This window comes from Leptinotarsa decemlineata, unplaced genomic scaffold, assembly GCF_025532065.1.
Source record: "Leptinotarsa decemlineata unplaced genomic scaffold, Ldec_3_MD MMD2_tig00026314_RagTag_RagTag, whole genome shotgun sequence".
In the NCBI taxonomy this organism is placed as follows: domain Eukaryota; kingdom Metazoa; phylum Arthropoda; class Insecta; order Coleoptera; family Chrysomelidae; genus Leptinotarsa; species Leptinotarsa decemlineata.
Window position 1 is genome coordinate 7,056,954 of NW_027412684.1, and position 19,056 is coordinate 7,076,009.

The following is a 19,056-nucleotide window of genomic DNA, read 5'->3' on the forward strand; positions in this document are numbered from 1 at the left end:
GACGTTTCGACTAGTAATCCCTTTCTGTTCTGAAAACCTAAAAATTTCACTTATGAAAAACGCGTCAATCGGAAACTGGTATAATAATAGTAAATTCCCTTGACAAACGTAAAAAAAGTAATATTCGATAGTTTACTTGCCATACAGGATGTTTTCCGAAAATTCATTTTGGAATAATTTCTTTTTTCTACGTTTTGCCTCAGCAATGGTAGTCAGGAACGGGTCCATTTCCACAGAGTTGGTTGAAATACAGTTGTTACATGCTGAAAGAATATATGTCGATTCTTTGAATTTTCTCATTCTTAAGTGATATTTCTTGGTGATACTTTTTGTTTCACTAAATTACATTGCGTGATCAATAGTTGACTTTGAAATTTTCTCCGCTATCAACTGATTAGGTCCAAAGCGAGTGGGTCTATTCGACTCTCCACCGCAACCCCCAAGGGTTTATTGTGGCTCACACCTATTCACACTCGACCAAATAAACCCAGCTTCTTAACGAAGCCGAGTAGTTTGTATGTAAAAACCTGATTCGGTTTCCAGCGGGGCAGGCACAAAGTATGTGCTCTGCTGTTTCATCTTTTTCCAAACATAGGCGACACACACTGTCTTTTGACAGCCCGAGTCTCTGCATATAATGATTCAAATGACAGTGACTTATAAGAAGGCCTGTTAGACACCGTAGTTCATCCCTACTGTAGTCCAACAACTGTTTGGTATCAAGCTTCGAAGGGTGAATAAACGACTTGGAGTGAGCCAATCCTGGAAGATTCTGCCAGAAGTTCATAACTCATCTTGCCATCCAGGTGTTCAATCTTTGTTTGGCGAAGCCTAAAGCGATGCCAATGACAGGTTCTGGTCCGATGAAGCTGCATAAGTCAGAAGTCATTTCCAGAATACTGTGACTTCCAGTGTCAACTAACAGTCTGTTGCACTCTGCATTAAATTGATTTGTGCAATTGGCAATGTGCACAAGTCTATGTGCAGTCTATGTAGCCTCTCCAGAAAAATTTGGAGAGGAGGTAGATCTAGAAGGATATCCATGGCCGCTGACGGTGTGGTACTGATGGTACTACTGATGGTCAGACAAGCCTGTCTTTGTAAGCCAGAGAGCTTCGCCTGGGCCGTTTTCTGTACAGCCTTCGGTCACCAGGCAATTGCACCATAAGCGATCATTGGTCTGACAATCATCACATAATGGATTTGTTTGGGACCCAAACCCCAAGTTTTACCACAAATCTTTCGACATGTCCATAGGAACAGTCCGGCTTTGTGTAAACATTTTTTCAAGTGAGCGTTCCAGGTGAGTTTTTTATCAACTGGTGATCATGTAATGAAATGGAGTGAAACAAGAACAAGGAAATATATCTGTTTCCGGTTAAGGTTTTCGGTAGTAGTGCATTTTTGAGATTTTGAAAATGAAAGGGAACTTCTTTCGAAATAGTAACCTTCTAAACGAATCAAAGTATATAAATTTAATGTTTTTCATAATTATTACCTAGTCTTAGTACTCTCTTGTTGATGATAATTTCGTTAGCAAAACGCGCGATAAAATACATAAATTTTGTAATGATGAGGCAGGGGAAAAGGCAGGGGAAAAATTCACAATCGTTGAAAACAATATGACTGGCATACTACTGTGAAGTTTACAACATGTTGGGTTGAGTCCTTTCGAATAAAAGTATTACCTTTTTTCCCTGTGGATGGCACCCATGTTGGGATATTTGAAGATCGTTCCTTATTGCACATCTAGAATATAAAACGAAGCAACATACAAAATTTCAGCCTTCGAAAATATACCAGTACGGAGAAACTGTGAAGAAAAAGTAACTGTTTTATGAACGCTCCTTTTTTCTCCGCGACTGGCACCCCAGTTGGAATATTTAAAAATCTTTCCTTATTGCACATCTACATATTCATCTACATCTACATCCACATTTACATCTACAACATAAAAAAAACTACATACAAAATTTCAGACTCCGAAAATATAGCGGTACGGAGAAACAGTGATGAAAAGTAATTTTCATAAATGAAGGAGCCCTTTTTACTCCCACGGGGGTCTCTCCAGTTGATTATTTAAAAATCCTTTCTTATAGTTAGGTCAATTTAGACATTCGAAGCTACCTAAATTCCTACCAAGCTGAAAATCAGTAAGGTTGTTTAATATATGATTGAAAATAAAATTTGAGAGTTTCCCATCTTTCCCATGTATGGAAAACATTTTATTGAAGGTCAAAGGTCAAAAAAATGAGTTTTTCACGATTTTCAACAAAACGGTAAGTTTTATCTTAAAAATACCTTAAGCAAAAATTGTATATCATAAAATGATCTACAAAAAACGCATGAATAGTTTCTTCCTACAAGCCACCGTTTTCGAGAATATATAACGATTCAAAAAGTTGTAATCATCATAATATGCACACGTTTCCACGCCACCCATGAAGTAGTGTACTTTGTGCGTTTTTTTAAAGTGGTTTCCCAGTAGGCCTATTCCAAGGGTCAGTTGTGATCCTGTTTAATTTGAAACTATTGCAAAATAATGGATACTAGCAGAGATTGAAAAGATAAAAGCAATTTGAGTTAAAAAAAGTAGTAAAATGTAATCGTCAGAGTCGTAACTTTCAAATTCTTCTTCTTGTTCTCCTTCTTAATCTTCTTGTTCATCTTGTTCTTGTTCTTCTTCATCCTAAGTACATGTAAACTGCGTTAATAGCGATGTATCACATGTCGCCTCGTTGGAATCAAACGGATCCTCCACGGTTGGTGATTCAATATTAGAGCACGATCAGCCTTGACAGTGTGTACATGCCAGAGAATAAAACAGACCGTTTTTTTGCAACCACATTTAGCACTGCACCCTTTTTGCAGTTGCAAAAAATTGTGTTCAGCAGTTTTTCCGGCGCAGGTGGAAGTAAAATTTGGACTGGTTCTAATGAATTGTTGACCAACTTCCAACCCCAGTCTGTAGGGTCTAGTTGATAACAAAGCCACACTTGAACTTGGTAATATACAGTTGAACAGGGGTTTCATTTTACCTGATATTCTTATAGTTACAACTCATAATGTATATTTTATATTGTAAGTGTAGGTAAGTTACAATGACCGATAGAAAAATATTTCAACACACATCACAACTACAGAAATGTATATCCGTGGCGTGGTATATTATGTCGATTACAACTTTTACAACTTTTTGAATCGTTATATCTCAGAAAAGGTGGCTCGTAGGAAAAAAGTATTGATACATTTTTTTGTAGATAGTTTTATGATATACAATTTTTGCCTGAAGTATTTTTATGTTAAAACTTACTGTTATGCTGAAAATCGCGAGACACTAATTTTTTTGACCTTTGACCGTGAATAATTTTTTTCCATACAGGGGAAAGATGGGAAAATTTCAAAATTTATTTTCAATCATATTTCGTAAAATTTTGCTGATTTTCAGCTTGGTGAGAATTTAGGTAGCTTTACTCTTATTTTTTGGTCTAATTTGACCGGACTATAGTGTGCATCTAAGACCTATGGAGTACCTATATAGGAACTGAATTCAGCTTCCGAGGACTTACTAGTATGGAGAAACAGAGATGAATGAGTGAGTGTTAAGTGAGTGACTTTCGCATTTATAAGTATAGATACAATTTTTGAGATTCGGTATATTAAATTATACAACAACATTGAATGAGGAATGTTCCTCCGGACGAAAATCAAGTAGTTTTCATAAAAAAACTCTAAAACAATGCATTTTGAACTTATTATTTCAACCTTTTTCTTTAAAAAATTATTTAAATACTTAAAAAAGAGGAATGAAATAATGCATTCAACATTTAAAGGGATTCGTTTCTATTTCACCATTTGGCAACTCGGTTATAGCTAATGAAGGACAATGAATCTGTTACCTGTATGAGAGAAACAAAGATGACATATTTCAGAGGCGTACTGTTCTGTTTACTTATGTTCCGAGTTCCGAGACATTCTGTGACATATGACATTTTGTGCACCTAACCTATCTTCCTCTATATAAATAAATAACAAAACAACTGTTGTTTATGTGGCTTGTGGAGGTGGTATTGAACTATAATTCATATTTTGCCTTAATTGTTGATTTATAAAGATAATTTTCCTTTTTTACATTAAAATATCTAGGTACGTATAAATGATTTCAACTTGATATAGGCGCTGTTGCCAATATGTGAATTAGAAACAAATCCCTTTAAAAATTAAAACCCAACATTTGAAACATCGATTTGAATACTTTTCGAAGTGAATTTGAAAAAGTCATGAATTAAACTCAACTTTATTTTGTTCAAACTTGCATTTGCTGTAATAACCCAAATTGAGGAACATTCCCCATTGAATATTACATTTTTTACTTTTCAGCCGACTCAGTTATGTACGCCAATGGATCAGTTACCAGAAAATGATTCATTACCAAACTCAGCTTACGGAAATATTCATACTATAGGGTTTTTCTCGCACGTATTTATTCTTGTTCATAGCAGTCACAGTGACTGTTTGACCTTTGCTTTCTGTTTGGTGAAAATTTCACAATAAAGTTTGCTTAAAAACGCCTTTTTCCAGGATAAAGTCAAATTCGTATGGATATCGACTGGCCACCTCGTTGATATTCTCAAAGATCAAAGAGGCCCTTGGCTTCAGACGCTGCACTTTCTACGCTACTGCCGCAGCTCCGTTAGCCAACGACATCAAAAAGTACTTCTGCAGCATCGACATACCGATAATGGATTGTTTCGGAATGTCCGAGGCCAGCGGCGCGCATACGATCTGTATTGAGGGCGCTACCAACTTGGATACCATCGGTATGCCCTTACCAGGGGTGAAAACGAAACTCTTCAATGAAGAAAACGGACAGGGCGAGATTTGCATGTACGGCAGGCACGTTTTCATGGGATATTTGAACGAGCTTGAAAAGACGGCGGAGACTTTGGATAGCGATGGGTGGCTGCATACCGGTGATTTAGGTCGAATTGATGAGAAAGGGTTCGTGTACATCACAGGTGAGTAAAGCTAGTAAACAAAATTGAACCAATTTCGTATTCAAAAAACACATTTTAATGTGATATTTCCACTTGGAAGTTTACAAAACCGCGACACGTGTTTCGCTATACAATATCATCTTCGGGCGTCACAATACTGTTTGTACGTATTATGAATCATTATGAATATTACCACCTGCCAAATTCATTGCTTAAACTATTTGAATATCTAGGAACAACTCATAAGACTGGAGAATAATAAATAAACATTTATCTGAGTTATCATTTTAGCTACTTCAAAGACCTGTCCTAATTACCAATTTCCTCGTTGCAAAATGAATTCACGTCTTTATTCTTCCAAGAAAAGTTCTTCCGGTTTGTCCGATATACAATTTTGGACAAGATCTACAAGTCAATTTGTATTGTCTCGATTTAACCGAAACTGCAGTTTTAATGATATAAAAGATATTATTTAATAAATATTTATTTTCATTAGATATAAAAATTTATTTCAAATTTCAACTAAATTTTTTCTGAATATTACTGGAGTTTTTTCCAACACCAAATCGTTATTTTTACACCTCGACACGTGTTTCGATCACCAAGTGATCATCTTCAAGAGGAAGATAAAACTAGAAACTTCTCAAAACTAAAGCTATTTATGCTATTCAGGTACATCATACAGGTAGGTAATCAGTAATACCACCCATACAAGTGTACCACCCTAAATTAATTTTACAATTGACCTTTCTATTATTTTACAATATGTCCTTATGTATGTTTAAATGTTACAGCTATATATATATATAATAATAATATTATGAATACCGATAACGGACCAATACCAAATAGCATACTATATAGCTTGTTGAAATAATATTGTTAGGTTTACTGAATACTACAAAAAGACACATTGTAAATATATTTAGATAGGCAATATTGTGAAACTAATTTTATATAGCTGAAAATTGTTCTATATATGGCTGTAACATTTAAACATACATAAGGACATATTGTAAAATAATAGAAAGGCCAATTGTAAAATTAATTTAGGGTGGTACACTTGTATGGGTGGTATTACTGATTACCTACCTGTATGATGTACCTGAATAGCATAAATATCTTTAGTTTTGAGAAGTTTCTAGTTTCATCTTCCTCTTGAAGATGATCACTTGGTGATCGAAACACGTGTCGAGGTGTAAAAATAACGATTTGGTGTTGGGAAAAACTCCAGTAATATTCATTACTACACCAAAGGTTCCAAACAGTACATCATAAGTAATTTTTTTCTATCGATTACTTTGGTAATAGTTATATTCGATGGTGCCTATGACGGTATTACTGTGACAATTGATCGATGATAACTGAAGTATGTTACAAAAGTATTGGACACAACATTATTATTTTTTACTCTGAACAATATACAAGTATTGATAGAAACTAAAATAAAAATTAGTTTATTCTGATACTATTGGATTAATAGAATCTTACATAACATGTAAGATTTTATTGACATAGTATGTATTGTGTTCAACTGATCTCAGTGATGTCCAGTTTCAATAATAATATTTTGTGACCCCTGTAATGATTGTTGGGTACTGTAATAATTACAAAAAATATGTGCAAATTCAAGAAAGTTACATAGTTATTGCAATATATTACTAATGATCTGACATTTATAATATCAATAATAGAAAATTAATTAATTCATTTTCTGATGTTCTTGTTGATAACAAATAAGTAAAACATTCGTGCGCTACTCGCTGTCAGCTGATTTTGAAATACAATTTTCAGTCTTCATGAGAATGAAATTAAAATCAATTAATATGATTTATTACTATTATATGCTAAAAGAATTGTGTTAATTTTATTCTACCAAGAGAGTAGATTTCACACTCACTGACACATTTACTGACCAAATATACGCCAACTTAATGCACAGAGAAATTCACACTTTAATTATAAAATATAAAAGGGCCTGACTCCTCTGGACCTGTACCTTAAGGAGATTGCGTTAATGGTCATGTTACGATTGCACACGGCTGGTGTAAACCTCGAAGGAGGAATGAGTCAATTGAGGTTGAGTCTATGGCGAGGATCGCCTACTGCGCAACCTCCGCTGCAGGCAACCAGTGATGCAATTGAACCCAGGTTTGTGTTTAATAAACCCTACAAAATACAAATCAAACAGAATACAGAGTCAAAAACCAAAGAAGGCTCAGGATGTGGAGTGTACTCCAGATCACTGGCTGGTATCTCAATCGCCACAAAAGAAATAACCAGGAAAGGAATTTCTGACAAAAACATAACAATCTGCACTGACAGCAAACAAGCCCTATTAGTCTTGAACAGACAACGTATTACCTCAGGGCTAGTACTAGAGTGCCACCAAGATTTAGCCAAAGCCTCGGTAGATAATAACATTATCCTGAGGTGGGTTAAAGGGCACGACAGCAGTAAAGGTAATCGCATTGCCGACTCTTCAGCCAAGGAAGCGGCTGTACCAAATATTCAAGGACCCAGTGGCATCTACGGCCTGATTACTTCCACAATTGCGGAATTAGCCAAATGTTACACCCATAATCAGTTCCTAAAGAGATGGGATGTAATCAAAGGATACAATCTTGCCAGAATCACTCTGGGCGACCCTGGGAAGCTGGCGCCGAAGAAATATTTGGCGATGACCGGGAAAAATCTACGCTTAACAGTAGGATTTCTGACTGGCCACTGTCAACTAAGAAAACACCTCCATAATATGGGGCTAGTGGACACATCTCTATGCAGGATGTATGAACAGGAAGATGAGACTGTCAGGCATGTCCTATGCGAGTACCGGAGTTATTGTCAATAAGAGAGTGTTCGGCGATTCTTGGCCCATACCTACCGATAAAAAGAAGATGTCTCCAAGTGACCTTCCAAGTCCACCTTCCTGGAAAGGACAGGATGACCTAGGAGGATAACTCCTCAAGAGGATGTTCAATGGGACACATTTGGCCTAAGTGATGTGGGCTTACACTCAATCTCCCGACTCTACAGATACAGATATAAAATATAAGAATATAAATAACTTACTGACTTGCAGAATGCTGCTCACTTTCATTTTCTGAATTATCACTGTCAGGCATATTTTATTTAAAAAAATTATTTATTCAGTAAAATAGGTTATATACTGTAGTAAACACAACTGTATACACTATGGGTATCCAAGCTCATTGTGGCGAGAGAGATAGCGAAACGCCGAATCAGTGAAAAGAGTATCGCACAGTCGCTTGCGTATGGCGATCCGTCGCCGTGGCATTCGTCGCTACGCCAGCAATCGATTTTACGTGCGACTATAGATGTTTCACATCAACATAGGAAGTTTCATTTCTCATTTTCATCCTTCTAATTCGATATTTTGTAGCCCTGAGAATGGCGAAAGTCTATCGTCGAAACATTGGCAAATTAAATTGTGAATACTGGGTGATTCGTTATGTCCAACAGCTCGTGACATTTAACGTTAGTTTTATATTAGTTCAAATTGCCTGAAAAAAATTGAAAAAAAATTTAATAATTCCATTTTTTTAGGCAGACTGAAAGAACTTCTCGTAACGGCAGGTGGGGAGAACATTCCTCCCGTCCCCATAGAACAACAAGTCAAAGCTGAATTACCTCAAATCAGCAACGCCTTCTTGGTGGGCGACAAAAGAAAATTCCTTTCCGTGCTTCTTACTCTGAAAACAGAAGTGGATCCCGATACTGGTGCCCCCAATGACAAATTACTCTGGTCTGTTCGGCAATGGCTGAGCAGTCTGGGATGCCCAGCAGAAACCGTGAAGGAAGTATTGGCAGGCGGTCCAGATAAGAAACTTCTGGATGCGTTGAACGAAGGTATCGAAAGGGTGAATAGGCAGGCTACCTCTAACGCGCAGAGGATAAGAAAGTTGGCTGTTCTGCCGGCTGATTTTTCCATACCTACAGGAGAATTAGGTGAGTATCAAAGGTGGAGAGCTAACGGTATATCTGGTAATAAGGAAATCTGGAAAATACGATTAAGACAAAAGAGAACTTGATTGTAACTTTGTAAACTCAAAATAAGTGATAGAATGGAACTGGTCTGCTTTCGTCACAGAAGGGTAAACAATCTCCTGTGCTTTCGTTTTTATGTTCCAGCCCCAGGAAGGGTTTTTTGCCGAATCAAAAATATTAAAGCAGTAAACGGCTCCTTCAAAAACCGAATGATTTGAAAATAATAGTTAAAGTAAAAGTACAGTTCTTTAGATACGATTCTCTTACTTCTGATGTGACAAAAATTCGTTAAGCTGTTCTGATTATTGGTGGTTGAAACAAAAGATACAGTTCAAAATGAGTATAGTACACGCCAACTAAGACAAGATTTTGATGCGCATTTAAAACCAAATTGTACCCGCCCCAGAAAATAGCTATTGGTCACACAAACTGATGTCGATAGTACATTGGCGAAATATGACTCAAGCGGGCGGAGTCTTTCAAGACAGAACGATTTTACGTTTCTGTGCTGACTCATCTCAGTTGACGCGTACTATATCAAATGATGACAATAATGAATACTCAAATAAGAAATTCAAAACTAGTTTTTCCAAAATTTCTGTCATAACTCTAGGAGAAAACACTTTATATAACATAGTTTATCTGAATAAAAGACTGAAAAAGTTTGAGTATCGAGTCAAAATCTCAAGATTAAAGTCGTAATTTTGAGATTGTGGTCGTAATTCCTAGACTGGTGTTTAAATCCCGAGATAAAATTTGTAATTTCGGGCTTAAAATCGAAATTTTGAGAATAAAGTCGAAATTTTTAGTTTAAAGTGGAAATTTCGGGATCGAAATCGAAACTTCGAGTTCAAAAGTCGGAATTTCCGCAACTTAGTGTTTCTGATTAGATTGTTCCAAAGGTGGGGTACATATGTAAGCATGTCATCTATTGATTTATTTCAGTTGCTGGAGCATCTGAAATATTAAATATACTGTTGATTAACAGCCTTCTCCATGATTTTCGATAATATTGATGAGAACGTGCTTTTCACTCAAAAATAACTGCACTGATGGAATCACTTGATATTGAAACTGTGGATAATTATAAAGTACGTCTCCGCTATTCGATAGAAAATGATGCCTAAATTAATATTTGCCAATAATTCAAGCCCATACAGAACATTTATTGGGAAAGGCACCACCCACTATTTCCACACTAGAATCCACAATGCCAGAAATTACTTTTCGACAACTTCTAGTCAGGTGAATTTTGAAACAGCTCAATGTTTGTTCCTGCTGAAGTGCCCGTCATCGTACTCAAAAGTACGCCAATGAACTCACACCAGTGTTTTACAGACTTTTCAACCTGTCTTACAAGGAGGAGGTTTTTCCTTCTTGTTGGAGGTTTGCTGGCGTACAGACTATTTTCAAAAAGGGCAAGAAAATTCTCCCAAATAACTACAGACTAGTCGCTTTGCTATCAATGATATCAAAAGTCATGAATAAAGGCTTCAACATCTTGAGCGATCATCAATATGGCTTTCGGAAACAAAGATCAACAGGCAACCTTCTATCGTATGTCACCCATATTTGGAATAATGCAATCAATAAACATTTCTGAGGCCTTTGACCATGTGTGGCATGAGGGTTTGCCGGCCAAAAGTCGATGCTTTGGCTTGTCGGATCATTTTTGTGTACGGCTCTCCAGCTTCCTGAAAGAACATTCCCTGCAAGTGGCAGTCGATGGATATCTCTCGAATACTCTTACCATCGTTGCTGGTGTTTACCAGGGATCTATATTGTCACCAAACCCCTTTTTATTGTATTTTAACAACTTATTGAAAAAACGAAGAAGCCAGTACATTGCTTCGCTGACGACAGCACACTTGTCATTCCATTTGGGTTCCAGGACATCGGCTGCGGATGCACATTTTCTCCGGCAGCAGGAGGTTGCATATCTCAATGAGGATCTAGAACTAATTTCGAATTCGAGTGAAACCAACCAGGTTCAATTCAATGCCACAAAAACCAAGGCATCGGTTTTCTCCAAGAATATAAATGTCTACGAACTGGATATAATAATGTCAGGACAGACAATTCCGCTTTCTGCTTCGATAAATTTGTTGGGGGTTAGAATGGACACCAATATCTCTCTAGGCACAATCTTGTCGCTGTCAAAAGCTTGAAACACTGTTCCGAACCAGAAAACTGTACACACCTCAGAAACTTCTGATGCTTTGTAAAGATCAGATCAGACCTTCTTTGGAGTATTATTCTCATTTGTTTGTATGGAGCTCCGCCCCTAAGCATAACCTGAAGCTGTAAGATTCCATTCAGAAAACTTACATGGATTGGAGACTTGAAGATAACTTGCAACCTGAATAGTTTGGAACATCTAAGAAAGTTTGGAGATTTCACGGGAGGTGTTCAAGTGACTTGACACACTTGATTCCACCTAGAGCGGTACATATCAGAAATACGCTACGGACTGTGGCTGCTCATCGTTTTGAGGTTCAACTCAGTCTACCTCAACATTCACTACTTAATAACTCTTCCATTTGGAGAACTGCGTTTATGTGGAATAAACTTCCTAAGAACGTTTTTCCAAATGAATTAAATCTCCAGCGATTCATATCCATCGTGAATTGCTACTTTCGCACATGTCATTCGACCTGGGTAAATATGATGGATAATAATAATAATACCCATTGTCAACTTATTTCGGTCCTGTCTTTTGGTACCTTGTGAATTTCAATATGAGAATGATTGTCGTTATTATCATAACGTGAAATATTTTCTCCAAATGAATGTTTTTCCACACGATTCCAAAATTGATAAATACAGGCAATTTGATAACGAAGGTAAATTATATCAAGCAACATATGGATAAATGAAAAATGACGGTTATTCACATGATATTTACATGATACACAATGAAATAAACACTTCAGAATTCCATAATAATTCAGATGTCACCTCAATGACTTATGTAATCGTATTTGATAAATAATAATGCAATAGATGATAGAATATGAGCAAGACTTTTCTTATTCTTGGATGAATACTTTCTTTCACAATAAAAAATATGGAAATTCAAATGCGATTCTTATTTTTCATATCATTTTCCTACACGTTTTTACTGACAGTTTGTTGTAACACTTGGGCTAAAAAATGCATAGGCTAACATGGATTTAATCATTTAATATAACGGTCATACAATTTTTCGATACAATTTTTATAATACGATTTGTGTTTAGCCTCGAAATAGGCCTATGTTTCGACGATTACCTTTCCATCGACGGTCAATTTCTTTCCAGCCAGCATCCTCTTGAGGTCTGGGAACAGGAATCGGGGGGTCAGATATGGATTCATGCAATTTTGTCATGATTTCGATTGATTTATGACACGATGTATTGACTTGATGAAACATCATTTTCCTTTTCTTCAAATGGGGCCGTTTTTCCACGATTTCGTCAATCAACTATTATCACGTATCGACGCACACATTCGGGTTTTTCATGGTGGAAAACCGTCAAACACTGCTCAGAATCATCAATTAGATGTTGTTTTTGACCGATTGTGAGCTCGCGCGGCTTCCGCAAACTCAAATATTCATGCACGATATGTCCAACATGTTCCTTTGATATCTTTAGAGCCTCAGCTATCTCGATTAACATTTTTAGACTTTTTTGATGTTTTCGTCGGTAACGGCTAACCTTCTTGGAGCGTTCACTACGTGAATCGTCCTGGGTGCTCATTTCACCTTGTTCAAATTCAGCAAACCACTTTTTTTCTTTGATTAACGACGACTGAAGGTAGTAGGTATATGGAAGATAGGGACTATCGGGACTTTCAGTCAAACAAGTTCAAAAAACAAACTTAGGTACTCCATTTCACAAATCGCCAAGCTTTCGACTCTGAATAGAGACTTCGTCAGGACGGTAAAATGAAATACAATGGAAAAGAACTACAAAAAATAGACAAATGTTACAAGTGATCTGAGTTTCACAGTTGAAAATTGAATATTGACGAAAAAATGTTTTCACAAAATTTGCGCATTGATGTTAATAATGTCATAATTTTCAGATATTTGATATTAGTAATGTAATACCGTAATAACATGAGTGACATTATAGCAGGGGAGCCCACGATGCAAGATGGGGATTTACTCGAGCGTCATAGAGACCTATTAGGATGCAAAGCTTAGATGATAAGAAGAAAAAAATGTTATATAATATACACCTTTTCATCGGTGGGGGAAGCTGCTATAGATTATTAAATATGTAAAAAAACTGTTGCATGGATATACTCGAGCGCGTCAGATATTGATACCATCAATGTCCTACGTATTTTTAATGATGATGGTATGTTAATCTGATCGTTTTCATGATGTGGGTGGTTGTACGTAAGGGTTAAAAATGAAAAAAAATTAATCGAGCGCGTCAGATTTTCTACGGGGGTGTTAAGTGCACCAAAAAAAGCTCTCGTTCAATAATCTGACGATTTTGATCTGACGCAAACTCGGGGCCATTATTATAATATGCAAAAAAATCGTCATTTTGAAATACTCAAGCGCGTCAGATTAAGATATATATGGTTCATCTTTATATTTTAGACGCGCTGTCTCATAATCTGACGATTATCTATAGGGACACGCCTAATCTGACAAAAAAAAATTAAATTTTTTTTTAATCATTGAACTTGATTAATTGAAATGCTCAGAAATTAGCATGCAAATAAATAAGTGTATGTTTTTTAGGTAGAACACTTGTAATTATAAAAAAATAATTAAAAAAAAAAATTCAAAAAAATTTAATTTTTTATAATCAATTGATTAATTAATGAAGAAAAGAGAAATGAAACTTTCTATGTTTTTTACCACTTTTATTTGTAAGTAACGTTACTGCAGTTACTTATACAATATATAAGTTTGAAAACTGCAGTAACGTTAGTTACGAATAAAAGTGGTAAAAAAAATAGAAAGTACCATTTCTCTTTTCTTCATTATGATTTCCTACCGCGTAGTAACGGCTACATCCATCAATTAATTGATTAATTAATCATCATCTTCATCACGAACGAGTCTCTGTGATCAGCTGTGATGGCGTCATGGCAACAGAATTCAGAGTTGGGACGGAGTGAGAGAGTAATAGATAGAGAAAAATTGAAAAAGGAATAGAAACGCGAAGAGGGAAATATAGGCATCACGCAGATGCACGCATTAAACTTTCTCGACGAATTTTTGCTATTTTTCGATATCCTTGAATTATTTTCTTCAAAATAAAAAAAAATTTGCTACGCTCGAGAAAGTCGAGATGACGTTTTTTTTACAACTTTACTTCCCTCCCCTTTCTTTACGTCACTCTCAAATTGTCAGATTACTGGAATATACACTTTTTAGCATGTAATTAACTCACCCTACCTCAATCTGACGCGCTCGAGAATTTCTGATGATCAATTTTTTTTTACTAATCTGATCCTTTATCCTTCACGGGCGGCCTTATATATGAGGCTCATATTTGGTGAAGGTCCTTAACCGGCTACAAGGTATCCTCCTGTATATTAATCTGCCGCGCTTCAGTTAATCCCGAAATCCCCGCTTGTGCTCCCCTATTATTATCATTGAAAATATTTCTATTTCATAAATAGTCATTGAATGAATTTTATACGTGTGATTATTTCAAATTGAGAATACTACCGAGATTTATCTATGTCTAGTAAATAATTGTAAATTATATCCATTTTCGATGTCTGCTTTTTTGTTTATATCATTAGGTTTTTTGTTGATAAAAACCATTGCGTGAAAAAGCCTTTTGGACATATTTTTTTCTGAATAGAAACTTTTGCTTGATCAAATTTAATTTTGTGTCCTGTTTCAATAGGATGTTGAGCTAGTGCACATAAATTTTTGTTTAATCTTATATCACTTTTGTGTGAAGTTATTCTGCTTGATAATGTTATGAAAGTTGTTCCAATATAATTTTAATCACAAGTATTATTTGGTATATTATAAACGTTTGATTTTTTCAAATAATCAAGCACCCTTCTACCATACAATGGTGTAGGGTGAGTTATATAAAACACAAATTACACCTTTCTTAACAAGTCTTTTTACAAAATAATTTCCATTCTATTCTGTTAATACTTAAATGCTACGCTACTGCCCATGTTACTCCTCTTTTTTCCAGAATGTACCCTATTGTTTTATCCCATGTTTTCCTTGGTCTACCCTTTTTCTTATTCTTCTGGATTGTCGCTTCCCAAACTTTCCCAGTTAGTCTTGTCTCTTTCATTCGATACAAGTGTTCCCACCAGTTGAGTTGTCTTTCTTCTACAAATTCTAGCATTGGCTGTACATCGAGTTCTTTTCTTATGTCCACATTTCTTATTCTATCGTTCTTCGTAATTCCTTTCACTCGTCTAATGTATTATATTTCAAGAGCTTGGATCCTATTCTTTTGATATTCTGTAAGTATCCATGTTTCACAGCCGAATGTTAACACTAGTCGGTATATGGATTTAAATACTTTCAGTTGGGTGAATTTTGGATATGCAGTTGGTTATCTCGTTCACAGGCAGATGGGGCGACGACAAACCTGTTGTTTGTTGTATGCTTTAGCTTAGTTCGAGGAATGATACTCTGAAGGAATTTGATTTTCAATTATCGGAAATCATCGACTTTATGTTGATAATATACACTACCTTGCACTGACGAGTGGCCAAACAGCTCGAAACCTGTGTGCTGCAAGTGTGTTCCAACAATTGGAAATCTATTGCGGCAGTTGTATCGCCAACAGCATATGCAGGAATAACTTCTGTGATGAATCCTGCACTGACCCCTGTCGGATATAATTCAACGCCGTTCGTGGTTTTAGCCAGGGGAGCAATTGTTTTTACAATTAGTAGTCTTTTTACTTTCCCAGATGCTTTTTCCCATTTTTTCGAACTCATTTTTATTGTATGCCAACGACTGTTAGCTTTTGCTCACCTGGATGGCACAAGAATCATTGAAGATTCAAAAAAACAGTCAACTATGTGTTATTAATAACGTGTACTCTGCCATGATCTTAGCTCTGATTTATCTTGACAGCCTTCCCTAACTCCCTGTTTCCAGTCAACAATCTACCTAAATCTAACACGACATATCAAACAATATTACTTTGCGAGTGTTTCACAATTCCAAAAATTAAAAAGGTTTTAAATGCTCCTTCCCCAGTAGAAGAATTTGAAATGTTTTTTTTATAATATATCGTTAATAATATAGAAATTTGTCAGGTTATAAGCATTTAAAATTGTTTGATTGACTTGCCACGTCGTGAAATAACTTGGCTTGAAATCTTTTGATTTTTATTTCTTTTTATTGTTCAATTTTCAATTAGTGCTTATATTTTATATTATTGTAATTTCATTTCAGGTGTCTTTTTGCTTAATATAATTGTTATTTTTAGCTATTTATTTCAATTTCAATGATTCTTTTAGGGATTTGAAATAATTTCATATCATATTAGACAAGTCCGAACTAATTGAATTCATATAAAATCCTCGTGTCACAGTGTTAGTTGCCATAGACTCCTCTGAGTGATAAGGGTGCTATACCCCAAACATTTTTAAAAATTGTTTTGGGAAAATTATTTGTTTTAATTTTTTAATGATGTGTCATCGAAAAATACATACAACCCTCAGTTTTTACTTTTCTATCGCCAACCCTAATTTTAAATAGCTATTCTTGACCTTGATCATAGATCAGTTATTCTAACCAGGCGTCTACCGGTGTCACTTCCAGCTCAGTAAATAGCACGAAATATAGAAATGTTTCTCATTGATTTGTTATTTTACACGGCTGTCGAAAAAATAGTGTACCCACGCAACACGACCAATTTTTTTTTAACTCGCAGACTTGCAGGATTCTTCCCAAAAAAAATTTCCGGACTTGTTACGTAAATTACAATTTTTGTAGGCATTGTACTTCTTTGTTCCAAATACTGATCTTGTAAATGTGAATTTAAATTCAAGGAATTGTTTGGCGGTATTACAAACCTGAATATTTTTGGGGAAAAGTTTTTGACTTTTTACTACTCCATCTTGATACAAAAAATGTGGGAATCTTCCAAGGAGAGAAAAGAAGAAATCAATTTTGAAGGAAGTGAGTCTATACATATATGTGTAGATCATGCAAAGAAGTAACTTTCAGACACAAACTGGAGGAAAAAGCCCTAAAATATCAATATAAAACATAGTAACTCGGTTGATTCCAAAATTCTGTGGCAAAATAAATTCCGGTTTGATGCCAGAGGAGGGGGGGCAAAAAAAAGCTCTCCTGAAACAGCTACTTCCATATAAACATTGAATTACACGAATGACAAATTCTTTCGAAACAAATACTTTTATATGAACACTGAATTATACAAAAAACACTTTTCTATACTCAGTTTGTTCCAAACATTCGTTATGGGATTTAATCAGATATCATTCACCGGAGTTCTACACAATATACTGAAACAAAGGTAAACATTTCACTTACATGGAAGAGTGTTATCCCCACTGGTTGACATCGATGTTTGGCCTTAAGACACTTCAGTTCTAATCTAGATAACTTTATAAGAAAACACACAAAATCATAAATTACGATTTTTTATGTCAGGGAGTAAGTTTGATCTACTTATGTCATCGATGACATCGTAATGACATTCATTTACTTATTTCATTAAATCCCAGCCAAGAGGAATCTTGTTTGATTTGAAAGGGTTTCTACCACTCCATCTTGATTAAAAAAAATGTGGGAATCTTCCACAGAATGGAAGGAGGCAATCAATTTTAAAAGAAGTAACTCTATACATAGATGTGTAGATCATGCAAAGAAGTAACTTTAAGAAACAAAAATTAGTCACCCCCAACAATATAATATGACCCTTTCAACTAAAACCTAAATAGGTCTTCATAATGTTGCAGAGTGACTATGTGTTTTGCATTGTAGGGTATAGGTACTCATGTTTGTTACTGTATATTTCTAGAAGAGTACAACAAATATAATCGCAGATAGAACCGAAATTCCAAATTCATGAAAAATAGAACGGAAGTGTTATCTCGGTATACAATAATTGTTTTCTGGAAACTTACATCTTGTCAACAAGCTTTCAATCTGAATCCATAAATTTTGTTTATTTCACTTTGAGTTTCAATTTTATCAGTTATCAAGAGATCTGATATTCCAATTCGCAAAAAAATCACCGTTAGCTACGTATTTGATTAAGATAATCTTTGAGTACCTCTTTTGAAATTAACTTGAAAACATTTGTATAATTGCATAATTTGAGAACCAAAACCAGTTGGAAGTTTTAGGAAAACCATTAATTACCACACATTTTCAATTTCAGGTCCTACCATGAAAGTGAAGAGAAGAATTGTCGAACAGAAATATTCAGATATCATAGAAAAAATATACGCTTAAGCGATGGGAACACTTGTTAATATAAATAAACATTGTAATATTTGGATACGAAACAGGTGAAAATTATATTTGCAATAAAGTTATTTTTTCGTTTCAGTTGTTTTATTGTTTTTGAGGATACACTACAAAAACACACTTTTGTCTATTTTCCACTATATTTCTTTATTGTTGACCGGTTTCGGCTATTATACCATTTTCAAAACTAACTGATTACATTTAAATCCGAGTAATTTATACCTATATTATTCTAGCATAAATGATTTGATATACCTGATATATTTGATATATTCTATTCCAGCATTTATGCTAGAATAATATATCATACTGGCTTGCCGCACTAAGGCAGAAATCTTAGCCTCACAGATGCAGAAGGCTGTCATTCTTGACTCACCGCGCTTGCTCAGGGAACATAATTCTCGGACCCAATGATCACTTACCCCACGGTGTGGGCAGTGGTCATTGGTTGATAATGCTGATGCGTCCTCTCGAATGTATAGGGACTTCGAGGGATATGGCCTGACCAGCGCACACTACGGTGATAATAATAATAATGAGTTTCAAATGCGGTTTTTTCCTATTGGTTGGGAAAGGGATCAAAAATGTTCGTAGACATACAATTTG

General features: G+C 35.4%; 1 protein-coding gene across 2 annotated transcripts in view; it reads left to right on the plus strand.

The window, feature by feature from the left end:
* The window catches only part of LOC111502404 (acyl-CoA synthetase bubblegum family member 1), an 86,235-nt gene extending 67,707 nt beyond the window's left edge, over positions 1-18,528 (plus strand). For both annotated transcript variants that reach the window (XM_074181722.1, XM_074181721.1), the window contains 3 exons: positions 4,582-5,018; positions 8,565-8,966; positions 18,362-18,528. In XM_074181722.1, coding sequence (XP_074037823.1) covers positions 4,582-5,018; positions 8,565-8,966; positions 18,362-18,435 — 913 coding nt within the window. In that variant the 3' untranslated portion in view covers positions 18,436-18,528. The remainder of the gene's footprint in view (positions 1-4,581; positions 5,019-8,564; positions 8,967-18,361) is intronic.
* The last annotated feature ends 528 nt before the right edge of the window (positions 18,529-19,056 follow it).